This window comes from Lynx canadensis, chromosome B4, assembly GCF_007474595.2.
Source record: "Lynx canadensis isolate LIC74 chromosome B4, mLynCan4.pri.v2, whole genome shotgun sequence".
Lineage (NCBI taxonomy): Eukaryota > Metazoa > Chordata > Mammalia > Carnivora > Felidae > Lynx > Lynx canadensis.
In genome coordinates this window covers 60,403,924-60,427,469 of record NC_044309.1, presented here as the reverse complement: position 1 = coordinate 60,427,469, position 23,546 = coordinate 60,403,924, and the positions used below count along the sequence as shown (strand labels likewise).

Sequence of the window (23,546 nt, the reverse complement as noted above, 5' to 3'; positions counted from 1 at the left end):
GTCATGATCTCACAGCTTGTGAGTTCAAGTCCCGCATCGGGCTCTGCGCTGACAGTGCAGAGCCTGCTTGGGATTCTCTCTCTCCCTCTCTCTCTGCACCTCCCCAACTTGTGTGCTCTGTTTCTCTCTCTCAAAATAAATAAATACACTTTGAAGAAAAAAAAGGAAACCGTGGGAAACATTAGAAAACAGGGTGGGACAGGTGGGCTGTAACTGAACTGTGGGACTGAGACTTCAGAATTCTAAGGATTCAGAGTTCCTCCTCCCAGATCTCTCTTCTCCAAACACTAAAGACAAAGACTCTTGTAGCCTCTGCTGGCCCATTTGGCTCATCTTCCCATAGGACAACCACCTCTCTAGCTGGTTCCTAAGTGTTAGTCCAGCTTTCCCTGCGAGTCAGGAACTCTCCACCTGAGGGACCTGTCTCAGGCTTCACCTGTTTCCTCTTGGCTCTGGCACAGCCCTGACCACACAGCGGGTACACAGTACCTCACGGACAACAATGTGGGCCATTAAGATTTAGAACTATTTTATTTGAAGACATTTTCTTCTATAGTTCTAGTTCTAAACACAAAATGAATGCTATCTGAGTGAGTGCATCGTAGGCATTGTTGTATTTAAATAAATCATATCATAATGTCTACATTTTAAGCCACACTTGTAAGACACGATACAACCTTTTTAACAAAGTGTCAGTCATAACAAAACATAATTATTCATTCTACAGATTATCAATTTTCCTAAAATGACCACTAAATACGAAAACATTGTAGAGACTAGATCTAAAGAACCCCTATTAAGAATTTTTTTAGAAAAATGACACAATGCAAATTACATTTTCCTTTTCTTGACTAGTATTAAACTATGACATCCATTCGAGAAAGCCCCAGCCAACCCCACCAAAGTCATTTCAGTGCCCTTTTGCTCTGCAAAATTGACCATCTTTTACATTTAGTGTCTCCTGTAGGAATGGATAAAACTGGTTATGTCAAGTACAGAAGTCAGCATATGCCAACTGGTATGCATTTTAGATTGTGTTCCTAAATTAACACAATATGAAAAACAAATATTCTTAAGTGAATGAAACACAAGGAGAGAAAGCCTTTGATAGTTATCACACAGGCAAAGACAACTGACTTACAGTTAGGACTAGCATCTTAATGACCATTTAGTAATACTTTTTATGGAGGCGTTTTAAAGGCATAGGTATAAACTCACACGTGAACAGCTTGCCTCTCTCCCCATACTTACTTCCCTGGCTTTGCTCCTCCTTCTCATGGGATCAAGCTGCTGAGCCCTTAGCCAGGCAGGCTGTGGTGCCTAGTAGTTACCTTTATAGCAGATCACATACAATTTTTTTTTGAAAAATGAAGTACAGAGAAGACAATGAAATGTAGGGAGGAAAAAAACCATACCATTAAAACAAAAACATAGCTTGTGATCTTCAATTTTAGAGAAGAGCTGGTTCATTATAACTGTTAGAAGATCATGAAGCAGTGGGCAGACTGGGTCAGGACTGAAGAGGCAGCCAGGCCAAAGAGCCCCAGTGTGCCCACTGGCAAAAGTGGGCATCTTTGAGGGCACTAGTCACAATGATTACAGCAAACATTTTCACAAGAAGCTTTTCAAGGCCAGGGACGGTGGCTCATTTATGTCTGTATCCCTAATTCTTAGCATTACCTTGCACACAACAGACTTTCTGTAAATATTTCTGGGAGCCAGGGAACTGAGTTGAATCAGCTCACTGCTCTCAAAGCCATTTTGGGTGGTATCTACTCACCTAATTCATTCATTCCTGTAAGGCGGGGATGACAGACTTCATTCACCTCACTCTGATGGATGGGCAACAGGTGCCTGGAAGCACTGATGACATGGATTATGAGACCAATTCCTGGCACAGAGGAAAGGAGTGCTACTCATTTATAATGCTGCCATCAGAGAATGGTGGCCCAGGTGTCATATATTTCCCATCCCTGGCCTAGGAGAAAGGCATCCAACAACTCACCCATATTCCCTTTCTGTTGCTATGCTGCCTCACGAGTGCTCTGCATTAAGCCACTGCTCATTAAATGCTGGCTGACCAAGAAGGCCAAGGCCTTTCCACTTGATTTACCTGTGTGGCAAACAGGTAGGGTCATGACTTTACCTGGAAATCTAAAAACATGGCATCCAAAATTCTCATTAATTCTTTACTGAAAGAGAACAAGCATTTACTTTTAATTCCCTTTGTAGAGAAAAAGCTTTCTCCACTCTGTACAACTTTAATTGATATCTATTGGAATCACTTGGGATTTTGGTTCAAAAAACCACGGCTGAGTTAAACTCTCTTTGGTTTCCATGCTTAATCTTATTTGTTTCTTACTAGAATTCATAACCTTCTCAGTACTTCATTGTCATGACTTAACCAACACTGTTGAAATAATAAACTCATACATTTTCATCAGAAAAACTTTAAAGGATGCTAAGGGGAGAGGCCACTGAAACCAAGGGTGTGGAGAAGAAAGCCAGAAAGAATGACAGAAAGAACCAACCTCCCTCTACCAATCCACACTTAGGACTCACTCGGCCGCTCCGACCATTCTTAGTAAAACTGGTTGCTTCCAGAGGGATGGATACCACAGGGGTCCTCCCGGCAACTCCCTTCTCCATAGTGGGAGTCTGGCATCCCTCAGAAGCATTTCAGAAAAGAAGGATAAAGCATTCAGAGAAAGGAAGGAAATAGAGGGATATTAACAAAGAGCACTATATTGTACACCTGAAACTAATATAACACTGTATGTTAACTACACTGGAATTGAAATAAAAAACTTAATAAAAAAGCAATGTCTTGGGGGAGACAGGGAATTTTCAAAGCATCATTACCCTCATCACAGGTACAGTCTTCAATACAACATTGGTATCAACAAGAGAACAGAGCTAAACTAAAATTATCCTCAAAATGCCAACATAGCTGCTGTGCACAGCAGGAAGATGTCCCAAATGCACAAATGTGTTCCTACTGCACATTCTGCCTTGCCCAAGTACCCTCAGCAGCCCAGAGTAACAAAACTTTGTTAGAAGTCTGTGTATCTTAGAGCTATAATATGCCAGTGCACGTGCACACACACACATACAGACAATATGCACATATGCACACATCAAACTTGGTTTATAAAAAGAGCTTTGTGGATCAGAGTATGCCTCCACTTGGTCCAAGAATCTAATTGTTGACATTAAGAAAACAGACCCAAAGAATGTAATCAGGAAGGGAACTGGTTGGCAGCAACAATATTACATTTTATAAGATGTGGTTATTTACAAGCTAAGGTCTAACTTGTTCAGAACTAACTCAACTGGCTAGGATCATCTGAATATACAAGGTTAAGCTTCAAAAAATTTAAGATCTGTCACAACAAAAGTTAACACTATCTAAAATAAATTAGATTTTTAAATATATGCAATGAAATTATAGATCACTGGAAATTCAATTCTATAATGAATATAAATTAATAAAAATCTATTATTAAAGTACCATCCCCAAGATTTGAGTTTTTTTTTTAAAGGCTAAGTATTTGCGAATAAATGGATATGGCTTAGAAACCCTTAAATAGTATTAAGTAGAGTACTGATATGATTATTTGGTGACAAGATCAAAGATCTGTCTCCATGTCCACAATAAAGGCTTGCCTCATTTTACTTAATAGAAGTATTCCTGAAAAGTTGTGCAAATAAAATTTTTACAACCAGACCCTTATTTTAACTGTACTAGGAGGTCACGGTTGTAAAGAAACCCTGTAGTGACTCTTGATAAACTGAAGAACTCTGCTGAAGAAATCGAGTCCCCTGCACTATATCCTCACAGTGAATGCATACCGGAGGTGCTGGGAGTCTGGCGAATGCATGAATTTGCCATGATCATTTCTGCTTTTCTGTGGGACTTTCTTAAAAGAGAGGCATGCTGTACGGGAATGTCAGAACAGAAAGACGGAATCCAGCTCACAGTTTCACTGATTCCATTACAAAAGACCAGAGAAATTCAGAAAGGGTTTTTCCACCAAAATCAAATTTCTAGAAGTATAAATGTTTAAAGGGATGCTGACCTATGATTGGCAGAGGCTTTTATTCATGGCAACTGACTTACTGAAAATGATTGCTTGAGCTGAGTTCCACCTGATTTAACAACCTAGGCAAGTAGAGCATGTCACCTACTTTCAGAAATACCACCAGAGGCCACTCCACTTCTGTAAGAGCTGCTTCCCCTCTCCAGCACAAACGTTTCACAGCTATCCTCACCTTACCTCATAAAAGCAAAGCATGAATTAAAAGGCTAAGATTAAATTAGAAAGATGCCTCACCTAAATATGATAAAGGCATCTGTTTTATCTTTAAAAAAAAGAACTAAGTCCAATATATTCATTACAAGCAACTCTTAAAGGCAATTTTTTTTCTTATTTGGTGTTCCCTTCCCTTCTAAGACTCGATTTCAAAAATATATATATTTATCTCCATCCTTTTAAACAATATATCTTCTCTTTTAAACAACGCAGAATGCTTAGCACTGCAACTTATCTGCCCACATAAATTCCCAATCTGCCACATACATGAAATAAGAGGTTATATCTGCCTATCTATTCAGTACACATAATGGCAAAAAGTTGGGAAAAATAGCTGAGAGTGTTTTTATGCAAGTTTGGGAGGACTGGATGCTTGCAAGGACTCACTGTAGGGTTCCATCATTGTAAGTTTCCTAGAAAGTAGTGTGCAAATAAAATATCTAAACCTAGAACCCTATTTTAAACCACTGGCAGTATACGTTGAGAATGAATGGGGAAGAAAATGGGTGAAGGATAGTGTTAATATAAATGTTTGTCAAGTAAATGAATAACAACAACAAAAACTTCTCACTTAAGGTATTAATGATGTTTCAAGTGACCTAAACAACACAGATTTTAAAATGATCTTTACCATTCAATGTCAATTATTGACTTTGGCCCTTCACTAAAGCAGATACAATGAATCTTCTTTTTGATGAGCAGTTTCAGTCACTGGCCCAAGGGTATCATATTTGGATGAAAATACTATCATGGATTCGTTCCCATCATTTAACAATCAATAATTAAAAAAATAATAAAGTTGGTCTCTTTTCTCCACAAGTTTTCAAGTAATTAGTTCAAGTAAGCTTATTTACAGCTATTGTACATGTGACCAACTTTAACCCATGTTTTCCCTTTAGAAATCGTTCTCCCTTGAAATGGAACACTATGGGTTGTTTTCTTTCCTTTCTTTCTTTCTTCTTCTTTTTTTTGTCTTGAACTAGGTTTCTTTCAAACTCTAAGTCAGTTCAGTCATGTTTCTGTTTTATTGGGCAGATAAAGAGAGGAAACCAGCAAATTATGTCCAAAGGCTGGGAAACGCCTGAATGCTTCCCAACTATCTGAAAAGATGTTGTACTTCAGGAAAACTCGATGCTCCAGGCTGGTTGACAGGGTAACGTCTCTGCTCATGATATAGATACCATCGTTGTGAAGGGCGCAAGTCAAGTTAAGACCCGATTTGGACGTGTTCTCCTTGAGGTAGAGCCACTGCCGCGTGATAGTGTTGTAGGACTGCACGGTGAGCATGTCCTCGCTCTGGCTGCTCCTCCGGTTGGGCCCCAGTTCGTGCAGACAGCCCCCCACGATGTAGATGGTCTCCTCAACAGACACCATCTGCTGCTTGCGAATGTGGACGTCACACGTTTCAAAGAGTGTCCAGATGTCGGCAGAGGGGCAGTACTGCAAAATGTTCATGTTGCGGTCTGAAACGAAGAGAGAAGCCTCAAGATGACACAGCCACAGTAACGTCACTGCCTGCCTCGGCAGTAATAAACATCTACCCCCGCCGGAATAATTTGGCAGCACAGAGGCAAAAGTATTTCAGAGAAGCAGAGGTCGGACAACGGTTTCTGAAGTGGCTGGCAGGAGATCGGTTTAGAATCATCTCCCTCACCTCTCATCAGGCATGTCCCCCTCCCTGGGAGGCTCTCTAAATCAACAGGGCCAGGACACAGATTTAGAACCTGGCACCCTTACACGTTTTAGAACCACCAGTCCAATGTAAACAGAATCAGGGCGTTGGAATTCTCAACTATCTACAGAATTACTGACTTCTACATCCAGATGACAGGCTGAGCCCCAAGGATCTACTCTTGACAACCGACTCTAATACACAAGACAAGTGAGCCAAGCAAGATCCTCAGGGGCTAAATGAAATAGCACGTAATTGCCAAGTCAGGCGGAAGTCTCACCTGTGGCCGTCAGCCACGGAATCACCTGGCAATTCTATTTCCCGACTGCAACAGCAGAGATACTACCAAAGGCCCTTCCCTCTCCCTGTGCCCACTTCACAAGAGATGACTAGCTGTTGTGTGTATAAAATCAGAAAGCAGATGAAAGACTGCCCTAACATTATCTTGAATTCATGGCTGCTTTAAGGAAAAATATTACCTACTCTCTTTTTGAAAAATGCTTGTGAAATTTAAAGTATCTAGTTTCGTTCTTCTTTTTTGTAATTGTTCTTTTTTGCCCACTTCTCCTCTAGGAAAGAATAAATGGAACATTTTAGCCTCAGCAGAAAAAAAAATGCTCTGAGTTATCAGAAAGAATGAACTTTCTGTTTGTTGTTGTTTAAACAAACAACAAAATCCATCCATGGAAGAGACAACTTCGCTTGGGAATGGACGTGTAACTACAGGGTAGGACACTTCCTCCTGAGACAGAAGGACCCACCCACAGTTGGCAATGATGACAGAGCTCCATCACAGCCTCTGGTACCAAATGGGGGTGGGGGGCTCATAAGAGGGCACAGAAAGAACTAAAAGGAGACCAAATCCTGTGTGTGCACATGTCTCCACGCCAGCAGAAATTTCAGAATTGTTACAGCTTTAGGGAACTGTCCTTCTGTTTTCCACCCATCCTAATACCTCCCTGTATTTCTTTTTGTTATAGCTGTTGTGATAAAACTCATTCTAGGAGATAGTCCAAGGGAGTTTGGTTACCAGTCTATCAAAAAGTGCTCCTTACCAGTGAACCTGGCTTCTCACCATGCAAACAAAGGACTTATTCTAGTGAGGTTTCCATGCATTTCTCAGTCCCAGGTCTGAAGGTATTCCCAGGTCTTCTGTAAATGTTTTCTCTCCTCACCCAACAAGAGCTCAGACCATATGAGGTGGTCTGAGTTGGTGGAATAATCTTTATGCTTTTATATTTAGAGGGGATTCTGAACTTTAACAAATCACCCTTCTTCCCTTGAGTGGCTACTATTGCTCTCTATTGAATTTCTTTTCATTTCCTCAATGCCTGACACAGAATTAATCTAATCATGAACTACTACAAGGGGCATCTGGGTGGCTCAGTCGGTTGGGTATATAACTTTGGCTCAGGTCATGATCTCGCGATTTGTGAGTTTGAGCCCCGCATTGGGCTCTGTGCTGACAGCTTGGAGTCTGGAGCCTGCTTTAGATTCTGTCTGTCTGTCTGTCTGTCTGTCTCTCTCTCTCTCTGCCCCTCCCCCGCTCATGCTGTCTCTCTCTCAAAAATAAACATTAAATAATTTTTTAAAAAAATCATGAACTATTACTTACTAAATTTTAAAAGTCTACCTAAGTCAGCAGACCAAGAATGCAACTTTGAGCGCTGCATTTTGTTTTATGACAATTATGATTTCTTATTTTAAATACAGGCAACCATTAGGGAGGCTTGGGAAGATCCCAAGCAGAAGAGGAGAGGTGTTTCAGAGTCCAAGGAACTGTCCTGCCCTCTCATCTCAGAAAACCCATTTTCAACCCTTACACAAACATCCATCCATCCACATCACCCAACCATCCCATCACAGGTATTTGGCTTGGGGAATCCAGGACAGGAACCACTGTGTGTGGCCCAAATGAAGAAGGTACATTAGTAGTGGCTTGAAAAACTAGAAAACACACAAGCAAGGGTTTTCCAGGTCAAATCTAAAGAACATTTGCTCAGCCAGGGTCATGGAAAAACTAGGAAATCTACCAGCAGAGTACTCTTTGGATTATAGGGCTGCCTGTCAATGCATCCCAGCTCTTGCTCAGAAGAGAAGCCAAGGGACATGTGTACATTATATCAGCCCACAGGGTGTATTCTGTGTCACAAAATCTACAGAGAATCAGAATTCTTAGAAATGTCCATAAGTAAATAACTGTATTTACTTTCCCAGGAGAAAAGGCACACAGACACACAGAGAGGTACATATGCACACACAGGAATTCTCTGGGGGCTTTTGACCACTATACCCTGAACACCAGTGTTGAAGATAAAGGAAATGACTGCTAGATCTCGCTCTTTTTTCTTTTTTCAATTATTTATAACAAAAAAGCTGGCAATTATCTTATCTTCAGTGGAAAGTCACTAGAGAGGGACATTGGGAATAGCTCCACAGTGACGAAAATTTGAGGGTGTTTAAAAAAAAAACCAAGAAACAAACAAAAAAAACAACTCACTGCTTCCCATGCACTCCTCTTGGGTCACTGCCTCTCCTTAAATGTATAAACAGCACCTATAGTGAGTTCAACAGTGACCCCCAAAAAGATATGTGTACCTCCTAACCCCCAGAATCTCTGAATATAACCTTACTTGGGAAAAGGAGCTTTGCAGGTGTCATTAAGTTAAAGATCTCAAGATGAGATCATCCTGGATTATCCAGGTGGGCCCTAAAGTCCAATGAGCAGTGTGTCTTTCTTTACAAGAGACAGAAGAGGAAAAGACGTGGATACACTCAGAAAAGAAGGTATGTGAAGATAGAGGCAGAGGTTGGAGTGATGCAGTCACCAGCAAAGGAACATGTGGAGTCACCAAACCTAGAAGAGGCAAGGAAGGATTCTCCCCTAGCGCCTTCAGAGGGGACATGACCGCCCATACCTTGATTTCAGGCTTCAGGCTTCTAGAAATGTGAGAGAATACATTTCGATTGGCTTAGGCCACTAAGCTGTAGTTGTTCGTTAAGTCGGCCACAGGAGACTAAAACACCGCTCACCATCCCCCCCACCAAATCAACTGTTTAGAGATACTCTAAGATGTGTTGTTACTCAGAATCTTTTGTGCACGTGCACACACACTCTAAACCATATGCTCATAAAACACTTTACATTTAACTTCTCCCTCTAACATAAATCCCTAAAACAAAACACATTTGGCTGTGGTAAAAATAATTTTTGGCACCTACACTACATTAGCATGTGGATTTCTGTCCTTTACAAAGTTACACATCACCATCATTTCTCCATGCTTACTGTCAGCCAAGGCTGGAGAGCTCTGTCCTCTCATATTGTATCATAAAAGAAAGACGGGTTATTTCACTATGTTGGATAAAATGGTAACTCTACTATTTCAATGTAGCTAAAAGTCCTAAGAGTCCAGTTATACCTTCTCTATAAGTTCTGGGTGTTTTACAGGTAGACCAAATGAAGAAATAAATTTCTTTGGCCAAGAGGTAACATTGACACAAGTGGGAGAGAGGGATAAAAGGAAAAGACACACCTCTTCCTGGTGGCCCTGCCATTGCCTTGTCTGCCTTACCACAACCATGCTCTTTTCTATCTCTAGCATGTGAGAAGCTTCCTACCAAGAACAGTAGTATAAAACCTACTGGAGAAACTTATTTCCAAATTCTTAACTATCAAATACCCAGCAAAAAAAAAAAGTGAAAAACACACATGTACAGTTTAATAAAGAGCATAACCACCTCTCACCTGTGGATCAGGAAAGAATTCTCTTACATTCGTGTCTCTTAAAACCCTCTTATGATACGTAAACAACAGCCTAGAGCTGAGTTTCTGGAAACTATCTGACATATTTGTGCTCAAAAAGGGAGAAAATAGAAACAAAGATCCTCAAGGATGTTCTGGCTCTAAATTCTGTGTTAGAAGTATTCGGGAGAAGGATGGGAGTAACCCAGACAAGTCTCAGGACTACTGGTCGCAAGGCTGGGTTTTCAGAGCAGAAAGAAAATACATATTCTCTTCATAGCTCCTTCTACCCCCATTCAATTCTTGTGCTCACACAAAGGCATCAAAGGTCCCTCCTGCCCAAACCACCCCTGTAATACACAACACTCTTCCTCCCAGATATGTAAATATGCAGTATTTAACATATAAAATCACAATGTGTACGCCAGAGTGTTTTCCTCTGGCACCCTCCTACCCTTCCCCACGCTGCAGAAGCTCACACAGAAAAGGACCACTTACTTAGCCCCTTCACTTACCTCTGGTAGTATATCCTCCAATGACATAAATTTTTCCCTTACACTCACATGCAGAGAACTCAGCCAGAGGATTTGGTAGGGGTGCCACAAAATTCCACGCATCCTGCTCAGGATTGTAACACTCAACATTAGAAACGGCCTGCCCACCAATGGCATAGAGTTTTGAATTGACGGCCACAAGTTTGAAGTTAGACCTGAAAGATAGATACAAAGGCCCAGAGAGTCAGTTCTTATTGATCATTAAGAGGTAAGACAATGGCATGAACTGCTAAAGCAGAGTGTGGAATATGCTCAATATCTGAAGAAAATTAGCTCTCCAAGTTGAGTGCCTGGGGACAGAGGAATGACCAAATGACATCTCAAATTTCACTCCTACCCCTAAAATTCACAAGAATGATGCATTTTCCAAACTTCTGCAATTGAAGATAAGCAATTCAATATAGCAGACTCTCGCTTAGCCTTATGCCAAGAAGCAAAGATATTCTGTATACAGTAAACTTAATACTTCTTTTAGCAGCGGGAGCAAGTACTGATGGAGAGATGCATAACCACCTCACTCCCTCGTCTCTTGACTCAGAATGTTTCCCATTCTTCCTACCTAGGGGTACAATCTACCTTAGGTACATGCTAGCCCCTCCTACACAGCCAGGCATATGCTAAGGGCGCCCACTAAAGGGTGGACCCCTCTACCACAAGTGTACCCAGACAGATCACTTGCCTCCCCCCCCCCATATGAGGGCATCCTATATATTGCTTCACAACAAATAACGTAGGGGTACATAAGCACTGAATTAATTAAACGAGTTTTGATCCAGCACTCTTAAGAGTATTTACACGTTAACAAATACGTAAATCAATAAATGTTCACCTATTGTAATAGAAAACACTTTAAAAAGAGAATACCCTGGTGTTAAGCCCCATATCAGTAATACAATTCAGCACTGCTCATCGGTTTCAGATGCTAGATAAAAGTCTCATGTCTTCTGTGTTGAAAAAACTAATTTGTTTCAATTTGGCACACAGAGATTAATGGACTCCTTGAAGGCCAGACAGGATAAACACTTGGGTCAGTCTACGTGACGTATGCACCAGTCTCAAGTTTAGCAGAGCACGATGCAACCAAACGACCTAAAGCACAAATTCGGAGACCCTGGCCCAAACACCCCACTTCCTCATCTCCAGTATGGGGATAATACCCATCACAGGATGGGTATTACACAAACAGGGTATTACACATTACACAGGGTATTACAGTAAACAGTTTACCATCAAGTACTACACAGATATAAGATGCTATCATTATAATCTCTCAGTTTTCTAGTGTTTGAAATAAAGAAAGTAGACCAGGTAAATTTAGAGGTCACATCTATTGCCAACACAACAATATCTTCAAAAGTAACAATGTCCTAAGAAAGAACCAGGGTAGAGGCCACAAATAGTGAAAAACACATGTAAGAGGGTAAATGAAGAAGAAACAGTGAACAAGAAGTCCATGTCCAACCCCTGAACAGGTGTTTAATAAACACTGATGCACTATGACATAGAACATGCTAGAACGGGCCACCTACACTATGGTGTTTTCAAAGGTGCCTATAATGTGTACATGTAAGTGAGTTTGGGTTTTGTTTTGTTTTTCAAATCAGAGAGGGAACAGAGGACCCTTCAACAAGAACCTCATATTGCCCATTAAATCCAGCCAGCCATTCAGGATTTCATGCCAATAGACTTTGCTGGGGTGGCAGTTACTGGGGGGTCTCTGGTTCATGTTGCTTACTTTTCCTGCTGCCAATGGTCCTTAAAATCTGACCATTATGCCCTCTCTATGTGTGCAAATTTGGGGAACCAAAGGAAATAAAGCTTATAAATAAGCACTAAATTTTACCAGCCCAAAATTTGTTTTTGCTCACCAAAGGTACACAGATAGTAAATTTTGTAAGATCAAAACCGTTTTTAATATTCATCCAGCATAATCATTTGTCCTAAGCAAACATGTAAGGGTTGAATGAATAGGCAGTTAAAAGTAAACAGTTTCATCTCTCCAGACCCCAACATGCTCAAATACACTTGAAGAGAAGAAACTTTCCAAGACTGAGTTTAAGATGAAATTGCCACCCCAAAACAGGCCACTTAATGAAGAGACACTGCCGAGCATTATGAGCCCAGGCTTATACAGGGATATCTCAGCTCCATTACTCAACAGCTATGTGACCTTGGACAAGTCACTGAATCTCAGGTCATCTGAACCTCACTTTCCCCATCTGTGAAGTGGAGAAAAGCACATCATCACACACAGTAAGAGTTGGAAAGGGGAACACTTGCAGAAAGTCAGAAGAGGAAATGCTTTTCTGCATGTCACAGTCTGTTTCTTAACTCCAAAAAGGTCTGCTTCTCATTTGTTAACTGCAACAGTCACTCCCCATCATGTACTCTGGAATTATGTACAAAGTGCTTTCTCATCCATAAATTCTCACCATGTAGCACTTCATTTGCAAGTTTCTGAACATAACTCTTCCACTCTTCACCTCCTGAATGGTAAAAGTATGAATCCAAGCTATCAATTTAAAAAAATATATATGTTATCGCTACAGTATTTTCTTAATATTGATCCCTGACATACACATGCAGGGGGTAAAAAGAAGAATTTTTAAACCAAATAACGATGTGTTGTAGCTATGTACTTGACTGACTTACAGTGAATAGAAATAAAAGTGAAAAAAATTTAGATGCTGATTTAATTTCTACTTGACTTCAAGGAAATAAAGAGCTCATTAAATCCTTAAGAACGAAGTGACATGAAACACCCTGAACACGGGTGCACAGATTAACAGTAGCTATATACAACTGTAGGGAGGCAGGTGACACAGACGTCTGGGTGGCTTAGAGTCCTGGCCATGAAACTGTGCGAGCTAATTCAACTCACTGAGCCTCAGTTTCCCCTTTGGGGAAATGGAGCCAATAATAAGAGATGCTGTGAGCATGAAACAGGAAGTGACATCTAAAACCGACTATAACATGCAGCCCAGAGTAAGAGCTCAAGAAATGTAAACCATTGTCATGGTTTGCTACATAGAAAAGTTTGTTGCCATTAGAGTGAACATTAGAGTAAAACGGCAAGAACCTTTCTCCCATCTTTTCTCAACCACTCAGAAGAGGACTGTACAGTCTGCAGAGCACTTGGGTCCTTGTGTGTCCTCTTCCCCCTTCTGCTGCTTCCCTACAGATTAACCTCCTCTGGGGACCAGGAAGGGGAGAGAGCAAAAGTTAGGAACAGAAGTGGTCGCGGTTGCTACCTACTACCCTGTCTGAGAAACTCCAGCACACCAAGCAACTTTAAATATTGGCCAAAATCCGGGGCGGGGGGGGTGGGGGGGGCAGGGAGAAATGAATAGACACATAGTTTTCTTTCCTTCACACTATTCTGGGGCTCCACTGCTATGTTAACCATAGAGCACAAAATCTCTCCAGGTTTCCATGACTCTAGAAATGCCCCCCAAATACTAAACTATGGCTCAGAGAAAAACGGGACAGCCAAAGCTGACAACTGTAATTCCACCTCTGCCAAGAGACTTCACTCTCTCCCAGCCTTTCTGTACTCACATGCAGAACTCCAATTTCAGAATAAAAGTGCAGGCAATTGAAGAGACTAGACACAATGTTAGAAATAGAGAAATTAATGAACTGATGACTGCAACAGTGGCCAGTTCCTGCAAGTTATCACCAATTAAAGTGAGGAGGGAAGGTGAGAAATTTGGGGGCACACAAGCTTTTACATTAGAAGTTATGTCCTGACAACTCCTGAGATCAAATCCATGTTTGGACCACTGGGCAGTGTTGCATACCTGGACTTCAAAGCATCCTCTCAATGACTGCTATGTACTCCTATTGCCATTTTCAAGTGTGTGGGCACAACATTAACATCCCTCCTGTCCTCCCTTCCATCCCTCCCTTCCTTCCTTCTTTCCTTCTTTCCTTCCTTCCTTCCTTCCTTCCTTCCTTCCTTCCTTCCTTCCTTCCTTCTTCCATCTCTTCCTTCCTTCCTCCCTTCCTTTTTTGGTGGGGGTGGGGGGAGGAGGTGGTCCACTACTGGTCATATAGCACCATTTTCTCCAGAGTGCAAAGGGCTTACAGAATCTCTCAGTGCTAGGGTTCCTGCCTGTCCTTTACCATTTAAGATTCTGAGACTACCACACTGTTCAGTCCCTGGGGAAAGTGGGCTGTTCAGCATTTGACCCCTTTGTCAAAGTAAAACTGTACAGATACACCACAAAGGCAGTGAATCAAGGTAGATGTGAAGTGCTGTGTGACAGAGGCCAACATATTTTACTAAAGGTTCTAGGTTTCCACCGGTGTTTCCAGAAACTGTGTTAGACACATCACACAGCAACAATTCCATTCTAGATTTCGTTTTTACTTGTCTCGTCATCTAAACTCAGTTAGAAACTCCTTGAGAACAGGAGTCATGTCATCTTTGCTGTTCATCCAACAGTGACTAGAAAAATGAAGACATAAAGCTAATGAACTTTTGAAAAACAGCACAGTACCATAAAGTATCTGTGCTCCACTTCTTGGATAAAAATAATTTTTAAAAATAAAAATTTTAAATCTGCATTAAAATGGTCACTGCCAGTCCATAAGCCAAATTGTAGATACTCTAAATGGCTATATCTATCCAATGGATATTTACATTTGGTTACTCATTACACATCTTAGCAGTTTACTTAACTTTCTATGCCTCAGTTTCTGACTCTGTAAAATGGGAACCTGCCTAATACGGCCTTTGTGAAAAATAAGTGAGATAATATGTGCAAAGCAGTAAGAACATTACCTAGTACAGAGTAAATGTTCAATTAAATGTTACTTATTATTATTTTTCAGCTATGCTAAATAACTATAATGACTGCTACAAGATAAAAATACTATATAATGTTACATTTAAAAAAATCAGGGGCGCCTGGGTGGTGCAGTCGGTTAAGCGTCCGACTTCAGCCAGGTCACGATCTCGCGGTCCGGGAGTTCAAGCCCCGCGTCAGGCTCTGGGCTGATGGCTCAGAGCCTGGAGCCTGTTTCTGATTCTGTGTCTCCCTCTCTCTCTGCCCCTCCCCCGTTCATGCTCTGTCTCTCTCTGTCCCAAAAATAAATAAACGTTGAAAAAAAAAATCATACATTCACTTTTATTTTAATAATATAACATATTCCATAGTTCAAAACAACTGTGCATTTTAAGCATCTATTATATATTGGACACCATGTTAGCAGTAGGACTATACATAAACATTGAACTGGCCCTGATTGGAAGGGAGAGAAACAAGCATGACCAGAAAATTTCATAAGGTGGAGAGTATTCTAGAGAAGCATACTTTGAATATTTAGACCAACTGAGAGTTCAGGAAGGGTTTTCCACTTGAGTTTATGTCAGGTCTGAGCCAAAGTATGAGAGAGATAAAGAAGGTTACAAATTCCAATATGGCATCCAATAAAAAAATTCGGCGGGAAAAAAATATCTGTGTAGAAAAAAACCAGAAACTAGGAAATACCGGAGAATAACTGTAATAGAAAAAACATACAGACGATACAAAGCTAATAAAAGAAACCTTTCCTGAAGGACCAAAAGACCTAAACAAATGCATGGAAAAATGAACCATTTTTCTAGCTGCAGAGTATTTTGAAACTATGAATCCTCCTCCAACTTGATAAACACAAGGTAATCCCAAACAAAATTCTAACAGGACTTGACAAACTGATTCTAAAGTTTATCCGAAGGAGGGGCACCTGGGTGGCTCAGTCGGTTGAGCATCTGACTTCAGCTCAGGTCACGAACTCACGTTCATGGGTTTAAACCCCACGTCAGGCTCTGTGCTGACAGCTAAGAGCCGGAGCCTGCTTTAGATTCTGCGTCTCCCTCTCTCTCTGCCCCTCCCCTGCTAACGCTCTGTCTCTCTCTGTCTCTCAAAAAATAAAATAAAACGTTAAAAAAAATTAAAGCTTATCTGAAGAAGAAAATGTACAAAGAATAGCTAAGAGAATTAAAATAAAACAAAACAGAACAAATGGGTCTCAGTTCCATGAGACAAAATAGTTTACCAAGCTACAATAATTTAAAAGTGTGAAGAGGCACCTGGGTGGCTCACTCAGTTAAGCATCTGACTTCTGCTCAGGTGACGATCTCATGGTTCATGAGTTCAAGCCCCACGTCAGGCTCTGTGCTGGCAGCTCAGAGCCTGGAGCCTGTTTCAGATTCTGTGTCTCCCTCTCTCTCTATCCCTCCTCTCTGCCTCTCTCTCACTCTCTCAAAAATAAATAAACATTATTTTTTTTTAAGTGTGTTGTTGGGGCACCAGGGTGACTCAGTTGACAGTTGGACTTGATTTCAGCTCAGGTCACGATCCCAAGGTTCTGGGAGTGAGCCCTGGGTTGGGCTCCGCACTGAGTGTAGAGCCTGCTTAAGATTCTTTCTTTCTCTCTCTCTCTCTCTCTCTCTGCCCCTCTCTCTTGCTTGCACACACACACACTCTCTCTCTAAAAATAAAATAAACAAACAAACATGTGCTATTTAAAAGGGAATGGCCAATCAGTCAATATGGAAACAGGAAATTAGCATCTGGTAACTGGCTGTGTAAATCAGTCAGTTTGAGGGACATTTAAAAAACATGTTACAACTTTACATTATACCTTATTATATGAAATTAAGACCCAAACACATTCAGATATAAATGTAAAAAGACAAAACTATAAAAGATATATTACAAGACAATGAGTATTTGCGTATTCTTAGCTTGTAGAAGGCTTTCCAATGCAAGATTAAAGGCTAATAGGATATATTTGACAAATTTGGCTACAAAAAATTTTAAAATGTCTTCATGTAAGAATACACTATGGGGGCACATGGATGGCTCAGCCTGTTAAGCAGTCAACTCTTGATTCTGGCTCAAGCCATGATCTTATGGTTCATGGGTTCAAGCCCCACATCGAGCTCTGTGCTGACAGTGCCCAGCCTGCTTGGGATTCTTCCTTTCTTCCTCTCTCTCTCTGTCCCTCCCCCACTCGCTCTCTCTCTTAAAATAAACAAACTTTATACACATATAAACAAAAATAAGTATATACAAATATAAAATAAACAAACTTTATATATATATATATGTGTGTGTGTGTGTGTGTGTGTGTGTGTGTGTGTGTATATGAAATAAACCTGAAGTCCAAAACTAGAGGCTCACAAGGCCAGTGTTTGTCTGGCCTGCAAGGTTTTTGTTATTGTTGATGTTTGTTTTTTCAAAGAAGTGGCCAACACTTGAAAATCGGGGTGTCTGCCCATCTGGCAGTACCGTTCCTCACTTCTAGGTGGCAGCAACGAGCTGTGGCTGAGAGGCGGAGTCCTCTTGTGGTGGGGTGGTAACTCTCTGGTCCCTTGTAATCCCAACCCACCCCTCTAGTCACTGACTTCACCTGCCCCGTCACTTGGAAGATTTCATTTTTGGGGCCTTACAATAAATTAAAGACAGGGGAAAACATGTGCTTCATTATCTAAGAGACAAGAGATTAATTCTACATACATAAACAGAACTTCTGAAATGAATATGAAAAAGATAAACCAATTTTCTTTTTAATTGGCAAAAACCGTTTAAAAAATATATACACAAGGCCAATAAATATATGAAAGGAAAAATCTCTCTTCCAAGCAGAAACATTCACACCAGTGTTTTTGCCCATTGGATTGGAATAAAAAATGATGATAATGTCTTGTCTTGGCAAGAGAATAGGAACTGGCAAGCTCAAACACTGTTTCAAGGAGAGGAAATATGAATTTTCTGATGGGCACTTTGGCAGGAGCTACCAAAATTGAAAACATACATGCACTTTGGCCCACCTATCCAGGAATTTCAGGAATTTGCCATATAGGACTGACTGACATATGCCAGCTAAGACAGGCACACATATGCCAAAATGCTCAATATAGCGTTGTTTATAATGGCAAATAGAAGCAACTTAAATGGGGCACCTGGTTGGCTCAGTTGGTAGAACATGCGGACTCTTAATCTCAGGGTCGTGAGTTCAAGCCCCAAGTTGGGCATGCAGCTCACTTTGAAAATAAACAAATAAATAAGTAGAATAATCTTTTTTAAAAGGAAGCAACTTAAATGCTCATGAAATAAGGGAAGGGCTGATTACATTATGGTACATCTATGGGCTGGAATATTACACAGCCAGTAACAAGAGTGAGATGGCTCTACATTTGTTGATATAGAAAAAAACTCTCAAAATGGAAATATTAGTGGCCATAATAATCAGCACAGCCTAATCAACTGTAGAGTAACAGTATGTACAAGATGCATACACACCCCTCCAGGTACATGCATATGCATACACATTTTTCCCTGTTAACAATCATCAATGTTCTTAATGTGTGTGTGTGTGTGTGTGTGTGTGTGTGTGTGTATATACACACACATATATACATATATATATATAAATGTAACATAAATATATTTATAAATGCATAATATATAAAGGTTTGTCAATGGATACCATTTTTTACTCTGGTTTTTCATGTCATTTGCAATTTTTCTAAGCACATATTCGTGCGTTGCTTGAATACCTTTTTTCCCCCTCAGAGGACGGATATTCCTATAAAGAAAAAGACTACCAAGGACTTGTAAAGAAAGAATTCTGTGAGGTGTTGTGTTACAGTTACAGCTGGAGCTGGGTGGGGGCAGTGAGGATGCGGATCACCTCAGTTGATACAACTGGAGACAGTGTGTATAGTGGTGATGGCCAGTCCACTGGGCCTTCCACCCCCTAATCTGAGCAATATCCACAACACGGAATGTTTCTTTGTTGCTTTAATTATAATCTGCTTCAAAATAACCCATCTGGGGCGCCTGGGTGGCGCAGTCGGTTAAGCGTCCGACTTCAGCCAGGTCACGATCTCGCGGTCCGTGAGTTCGAGCCCCGCGTCAGGCTCTGGGCTGATGGCTCGGAGCCTGGAGCCTGTTTCCGATTCTGTGTCTCCCTCTCTCTCTGCCCCTCCCCCGTTCATGCTCTGTCTCTCTCTGTCCCAAAAATAAATAAAAACGTTGAAAAAAAAATTTAAAAAAAAAAAAAAAAACAAAATAACCCATCTGATATCAAATTTTAAATATGGTATAAATAATGCACTAAAAAGGGGCTGGAAGAAAACATGCCAACCTGTAAGAGGTTATTGCCTCTGTGAAGGAGGGAATAGGAATGACGGTCTTTCTGTTTCTTGATTCTTTTCCATTTTTCCACTTTTCTAGAATAACTAGATATTATTTTTATCATCAGAAAAAAAGAACACTTTCCAAGATGAATTTTATGGTATTGTAGAAATAAAGTCACTGATCCTCCTGGCCTGGTGTACCCTTAAGGTCAGTATGTGTAACGGTTACAACTTTCTTTGCCAGGTGGTGAGTCCCCCAATTCCTGGTTCCACACTTTAGGGAAGGGCCCATGTAGGGGTTGAGATGGGTACAAGTGGACCAGAGGAGAGGGTCCTTTCACGGGTCACACTGATTCTTCTCCCAACTTGTGCATGGCTGTGGCTGTCTTGGATCCGACCACCTTTCCTTCCTACCACCTCTGCTGCATCCGCCCTGCTCTTTCCTTTTCCTGTTCGTGTCCTAGCTCCATTCCCTCCTCTTGCTCCTCTCCCTTCCTCCTTTTCCTATCTCCAAGTCACCCAAGTGCATGCTGGGAGGGATGTGCAGGATGGGAAGGGAGAAGGCCAGGTGGACGGAAATGTTCTAATTCTGCAGGTGACCATTGCCAGGCTCAAGTTTTGGGTCAATGATGAATCTGTCTGGGAAAGAAGGGAGATGCAAAAGAGAGGATAAAAAATAAGAGGCGCTTAAAACAATAAATCGTAGGTACAATTCTAATGTTTATCTCCTGAGCACAGATTGGTGCCCCAATGTAGGAAGCTTCAAAGTCAGTGACAACAACAAACTCTCCCAAAGACAGTGTTACAGGTTACTGCCCAGTGTGTCACTGTAATCAGGATTGGAGCCTAAAAAATAAAAAAATAAAAAATTTAAAAAGGCAAAAATGAAAGCAAATTAAATAAAGTTTTCTTTGAAAGTATCCTTCTAGGAAACCACAGATTCCTTTTTTCCACTGGGAAAGAGGCAAAAAAAAAAAAAAAAGCAGTTTGCCTAAAAGTGCAATACCTGCAAGGAAACAACTCAGCCAGTCGACCTCGCGGGTGGGGTGCGGGGGGGGGGGGCACTTCTTCCTTGCAAGTCCTCAGTTCTTTGGGCGCTTTGCCAGAGTCAAGGCCAGCAACACTCCTGAAGATGTCATTCCCACCTCGGCGCAAGCTCATGTGACTGCCCAGTAAACATTAGGGGAACGAGCTAACGAGCAAGTGAATGGATGGGAAAGAAGCCGCACTGCCGGGTGCTTACCTCTTCTGGTTCATGGAGGCCACCTGGAGCCACTCGTTGGTGCTGGGGTTGTAGGAGTGCGCAGCCGAGATCTCCTGGCTAGTGATCCTGTACCCGCCCACTATGAAGAGGTAGTTGTCCAGGATGGCGGACCCGTAACCCCTGACATTCACCAGGTCGGGAGGAAGGTTGTTGGCCAGCGGGAACCAACGTTCAGTCATCTCCTCATACCTCAGCATGGATGGGGGCTCCCCTTGGTAGGGGTGAGGAGCCAGGGGTCCCCCCAAGAAATCCCCCAGGGCCACGAGGACAGGAGTCCCCGTCATCCGGGCCTCTCTCAGCCTCTGCTTCAGGCTGACATCGCCGGGGGCTTGAGGGGGAGCCCCCAGAAGGTGGAACTGGGGCTTGCAAAGGACCTCGTGGAAGTGGACGACCATGAAGCGCAGGCAGGCCTCCTGCAGGTCGGGCAGCCCGTACACCTGCGCCAGGCGGTACAGCTCCAGGCAGTTGGTGAGCCGCACCTGGGACAGCAGCAGCTGCAGCAGAGACGTGACCTGAAGGAAGGAGGCCGCTTCCACCAGCTCCGCCAGCAGGCTCACCTCGTCCATCTCCTCTTCCTCCTCCACCCCACCGCCCTTCTCCGCCCGCGGGCCCAGGAGCCAGCCTTCGCGGGCCCCGCCGGCGTTGATGAAGTCCAGCACCAGGCGCAGGCCCGGGGCGCTGAGGCCGCGCAGCTGCTGCACCTCGGGGCCGCCGGCCTCCTGGCTCAGGGCCTCGCGCATGCCGGAGCGGTAGAGGGCGCGGAAGTAGTCGCTCTGCTCGATGAGCTTCCTCTTGCTCACCGGGTAGCAGCGGTCCTCCAGGCGGATCTGCACCATCTCCTCGGCCGACATGGCTGGGGGCCCGGGGGCCGCGGGGGTGCCCGCCAGCTCTGCGCGCTCGCCTCCCCGCCCCCACGCGCTCTCCGGGTTCCGGGTTGGGCGCGCCGAGGGATGGCGCCGCGGAGGAGGAAGGAGGCGACGGGCCGCCGCCCGCTCCCGCGCTCGCCCGGCCTATCTGGGTCGCGGCGGCGCCCCCCAAGGCAGCCCCTCCTCCTGGTCCCGGGGGCGGCGGCTCAGCCTCGCTCCCCCGAAGCGGCGGCCCTGCCCGTCTGCTCTCCCTCAGCGCCAAAAAAGGCCCGGCTGGCGCGCGCCGGGCGTCGGGAGGCGGCCGCAGTCCTCGCTCGGGTTCGCCGGACCGCGTCAGCCGCCGAGGGGATCCCAGCCCCCAGCCTGCAGCCTCCTCCCACGCCTGGCTTCTCACTTCCGCCCCGCAGGACCCCCGCCGCCCGCCGGACCTGCCGGTGGATCCGGGAGGGCTGGAGGGCTGCGGGCCCGGGCGCCGGGGCTGGGGCCGGGTCCGCGCAGCCTCCCCCGCACGCCGGGCGCAGCGGTGCGAGCCAGGCTCGGACCGGAGGCGAGATGAAGCCGGTCCGCTCTCTCTTCCGCGCTGCTTTACCAGCGGGAAGAGAGAGACAAGAAGGAGAAACAGGCGTGGAAGGAACGGGGTGAAAGGAGTCTGGGGTCCCGGGCGTCAAAATGACATCACATCTGGGATCGCCCATCTAGCCCAATCCGGCATAGTGTCCCAGCGGGCTGAGGCCCATAGGCCGTTCCTGCACACGTAGGTGGCACCTAGAGCTGAGTCTTCGCAATGGTCATCGTGTAGGAGCCATCTTGCAGAAAGAAAGTCCAGGCAGATGGCAGCAGGTTCGGCAGAGCTCACTGGGGTGCACAGTGCAGCTGATGAAAAGGGTTGGCAAGCAGAGGAACTTGTATCTGCTGCTGGGGCCCGTTAATCCTCTTTATGCTATCAAAAGAAAGACAGGAGTGCAACTCAAAGGTAGAACACGTGACCTCTTTTAAAATATTTTCTAACAAACCTTGCTTTTCCTATTTCAGTTTGGTTGGGTCGGCCATGACAGAATGCGATCCTTTGGGCAGAAGGTGTGGCCGCTTTTGGTGGCATTGGCCTTCAGAGGTGGTTTTTCTTGCCACCCTCCTACCGTCCCCGTACCCATGCTTCCTCACTGTCTGAGGACTGCTTAAGGAAGGGCCACTTCCTCCTTAAGAGAGACCTCTTCTCTCACTTAACATTGCAAAGAAATGAATAGAAAGCTCACCCCAAATAATAAAGACCTCGAGTTACTCGTAAGATATGAATTAATCTTAGAAGGAGGTGAGCAGGATACTGTTAGGTAAGCTTTGGGTAGATGGAGGAATAAGGATTGGGAGGGAACAGAGGGTGTGGCACTCTTATCCCACAAAGAAACCCTTTTTGAAAATTTTCCCAGACCAAGATTCTACTACAATAGAATCTTCCCTCAACTTGGGAAGAACATGTGTTTGGGCTTTGTTTTTATTATTGCAAACTTCATCTGTCTTCTTGAATGACAAGTTGTTAAATAACACCTTCTTCATAAGAACATTTCTGCTTTATGAGACATAAGATATCTCCTACACCTCTCATATTGTATATTAAGAAGGGGGAAGGGTTAAAAACCAGAAAAGAAAGTCATATTGGTAAGGCATGAAATCCTTTTGACACCTTTTGGTTACATTTTTGGTTCTTACTATGTAACTTAGCTGCCTGAGAGTGAGGTGTTTGTCCTCCATCATTCTCTTTATAATACACCATAAATAAGGAACTAAAAATTTAAAAACAGAAAAAAGTTCTAGTAGATTCTGGCTTCCCTGGGAAAAGTGAAGGAGACAAAGATGAATCTATGACTTGCCTCATTCATCTCTCTCTCTCTCTCTCTCTCTCTCTTTTTAAACTGGGAAAACCTCTAGCTTTTCACCTTGTTTCACCTGGCCTTTGAATCATTACTGATAAAACTCCATTCTCAGCCAACTTCTCACACTTCTG

General features: G+C 43.2%; 1 protein-coding gene across 4 annotated transcripts; it reads right to left on the bottom strand.

Annotated features, from left to right (window-relative positions):
• Nucleotides 1–512: 512 nt before the first annotated feature.
• Nucleotides 513–21,616, bottom strand: KLHL42 (kelch like family member 42). 4 transcript variants are annotated; one of them, XR_003970293.1, is made up of 4 exons: nucleotides 20,661–21,616; nucleotides 10,246–10,439; nucleotides 2,006–5,776; nucleotides 513–1,891 (listed from the first exon to the last, which is right to left on the bottom strand). XR_003970293.1 is itself a non-coding variant. In XM_030322059.1 (3 exons), exons 1-3 carry the CDS (start codon nucleotides 21,530–21,532, stop codon nucleotides 5,325–5,327), a joined length of 1,518 nt encoding a protein of 505 aa, XP_030177919.1. In that variant the 5' UTR covers nucleotides 21,533–21,616; the 3' UTR covers nucleotides 513–5,324. The 4 variants fall into 4 exon arrangements, 1 of the variants encoding a protein (XP_030177919.1); XR_003970292.1 differs by having other exon boundaries at nucleotides 513–2,113; nucleotides 4,945–5,776; XR_003970294.1 differs by having other exon boundaries at nucleotides 4,945–5,776.
• Nucleotides 21,617–23,546: the final 1,930 nt, after the last annotated feature.

Excerpts from the sequence above, each read along its gene's own strand:
- KLHL42 (XM_030322059.1), bottom strand. The coding sequence starts at position 21,532 with ATGTCGGCCGAGGAGATGGTGCAGATCCGCCTGGAGGACCGCTGCTAC. Across the intron at positions 10,440-20,660 it reads GCCTCCATGAACCAGAAGAG|GTCTAACTTCAAACTTGTGG; the intron begins GTAAGCACCCGG and ends TCTATCTTTCAG. Across the intron at positions 5,777-10,245 it reads TGGAGGATATACTACCAGAG|ACCGCAACATGAACATTTTG; the intron begins GTAAGTGAAGGG and ends TCTTCGTTTCAG.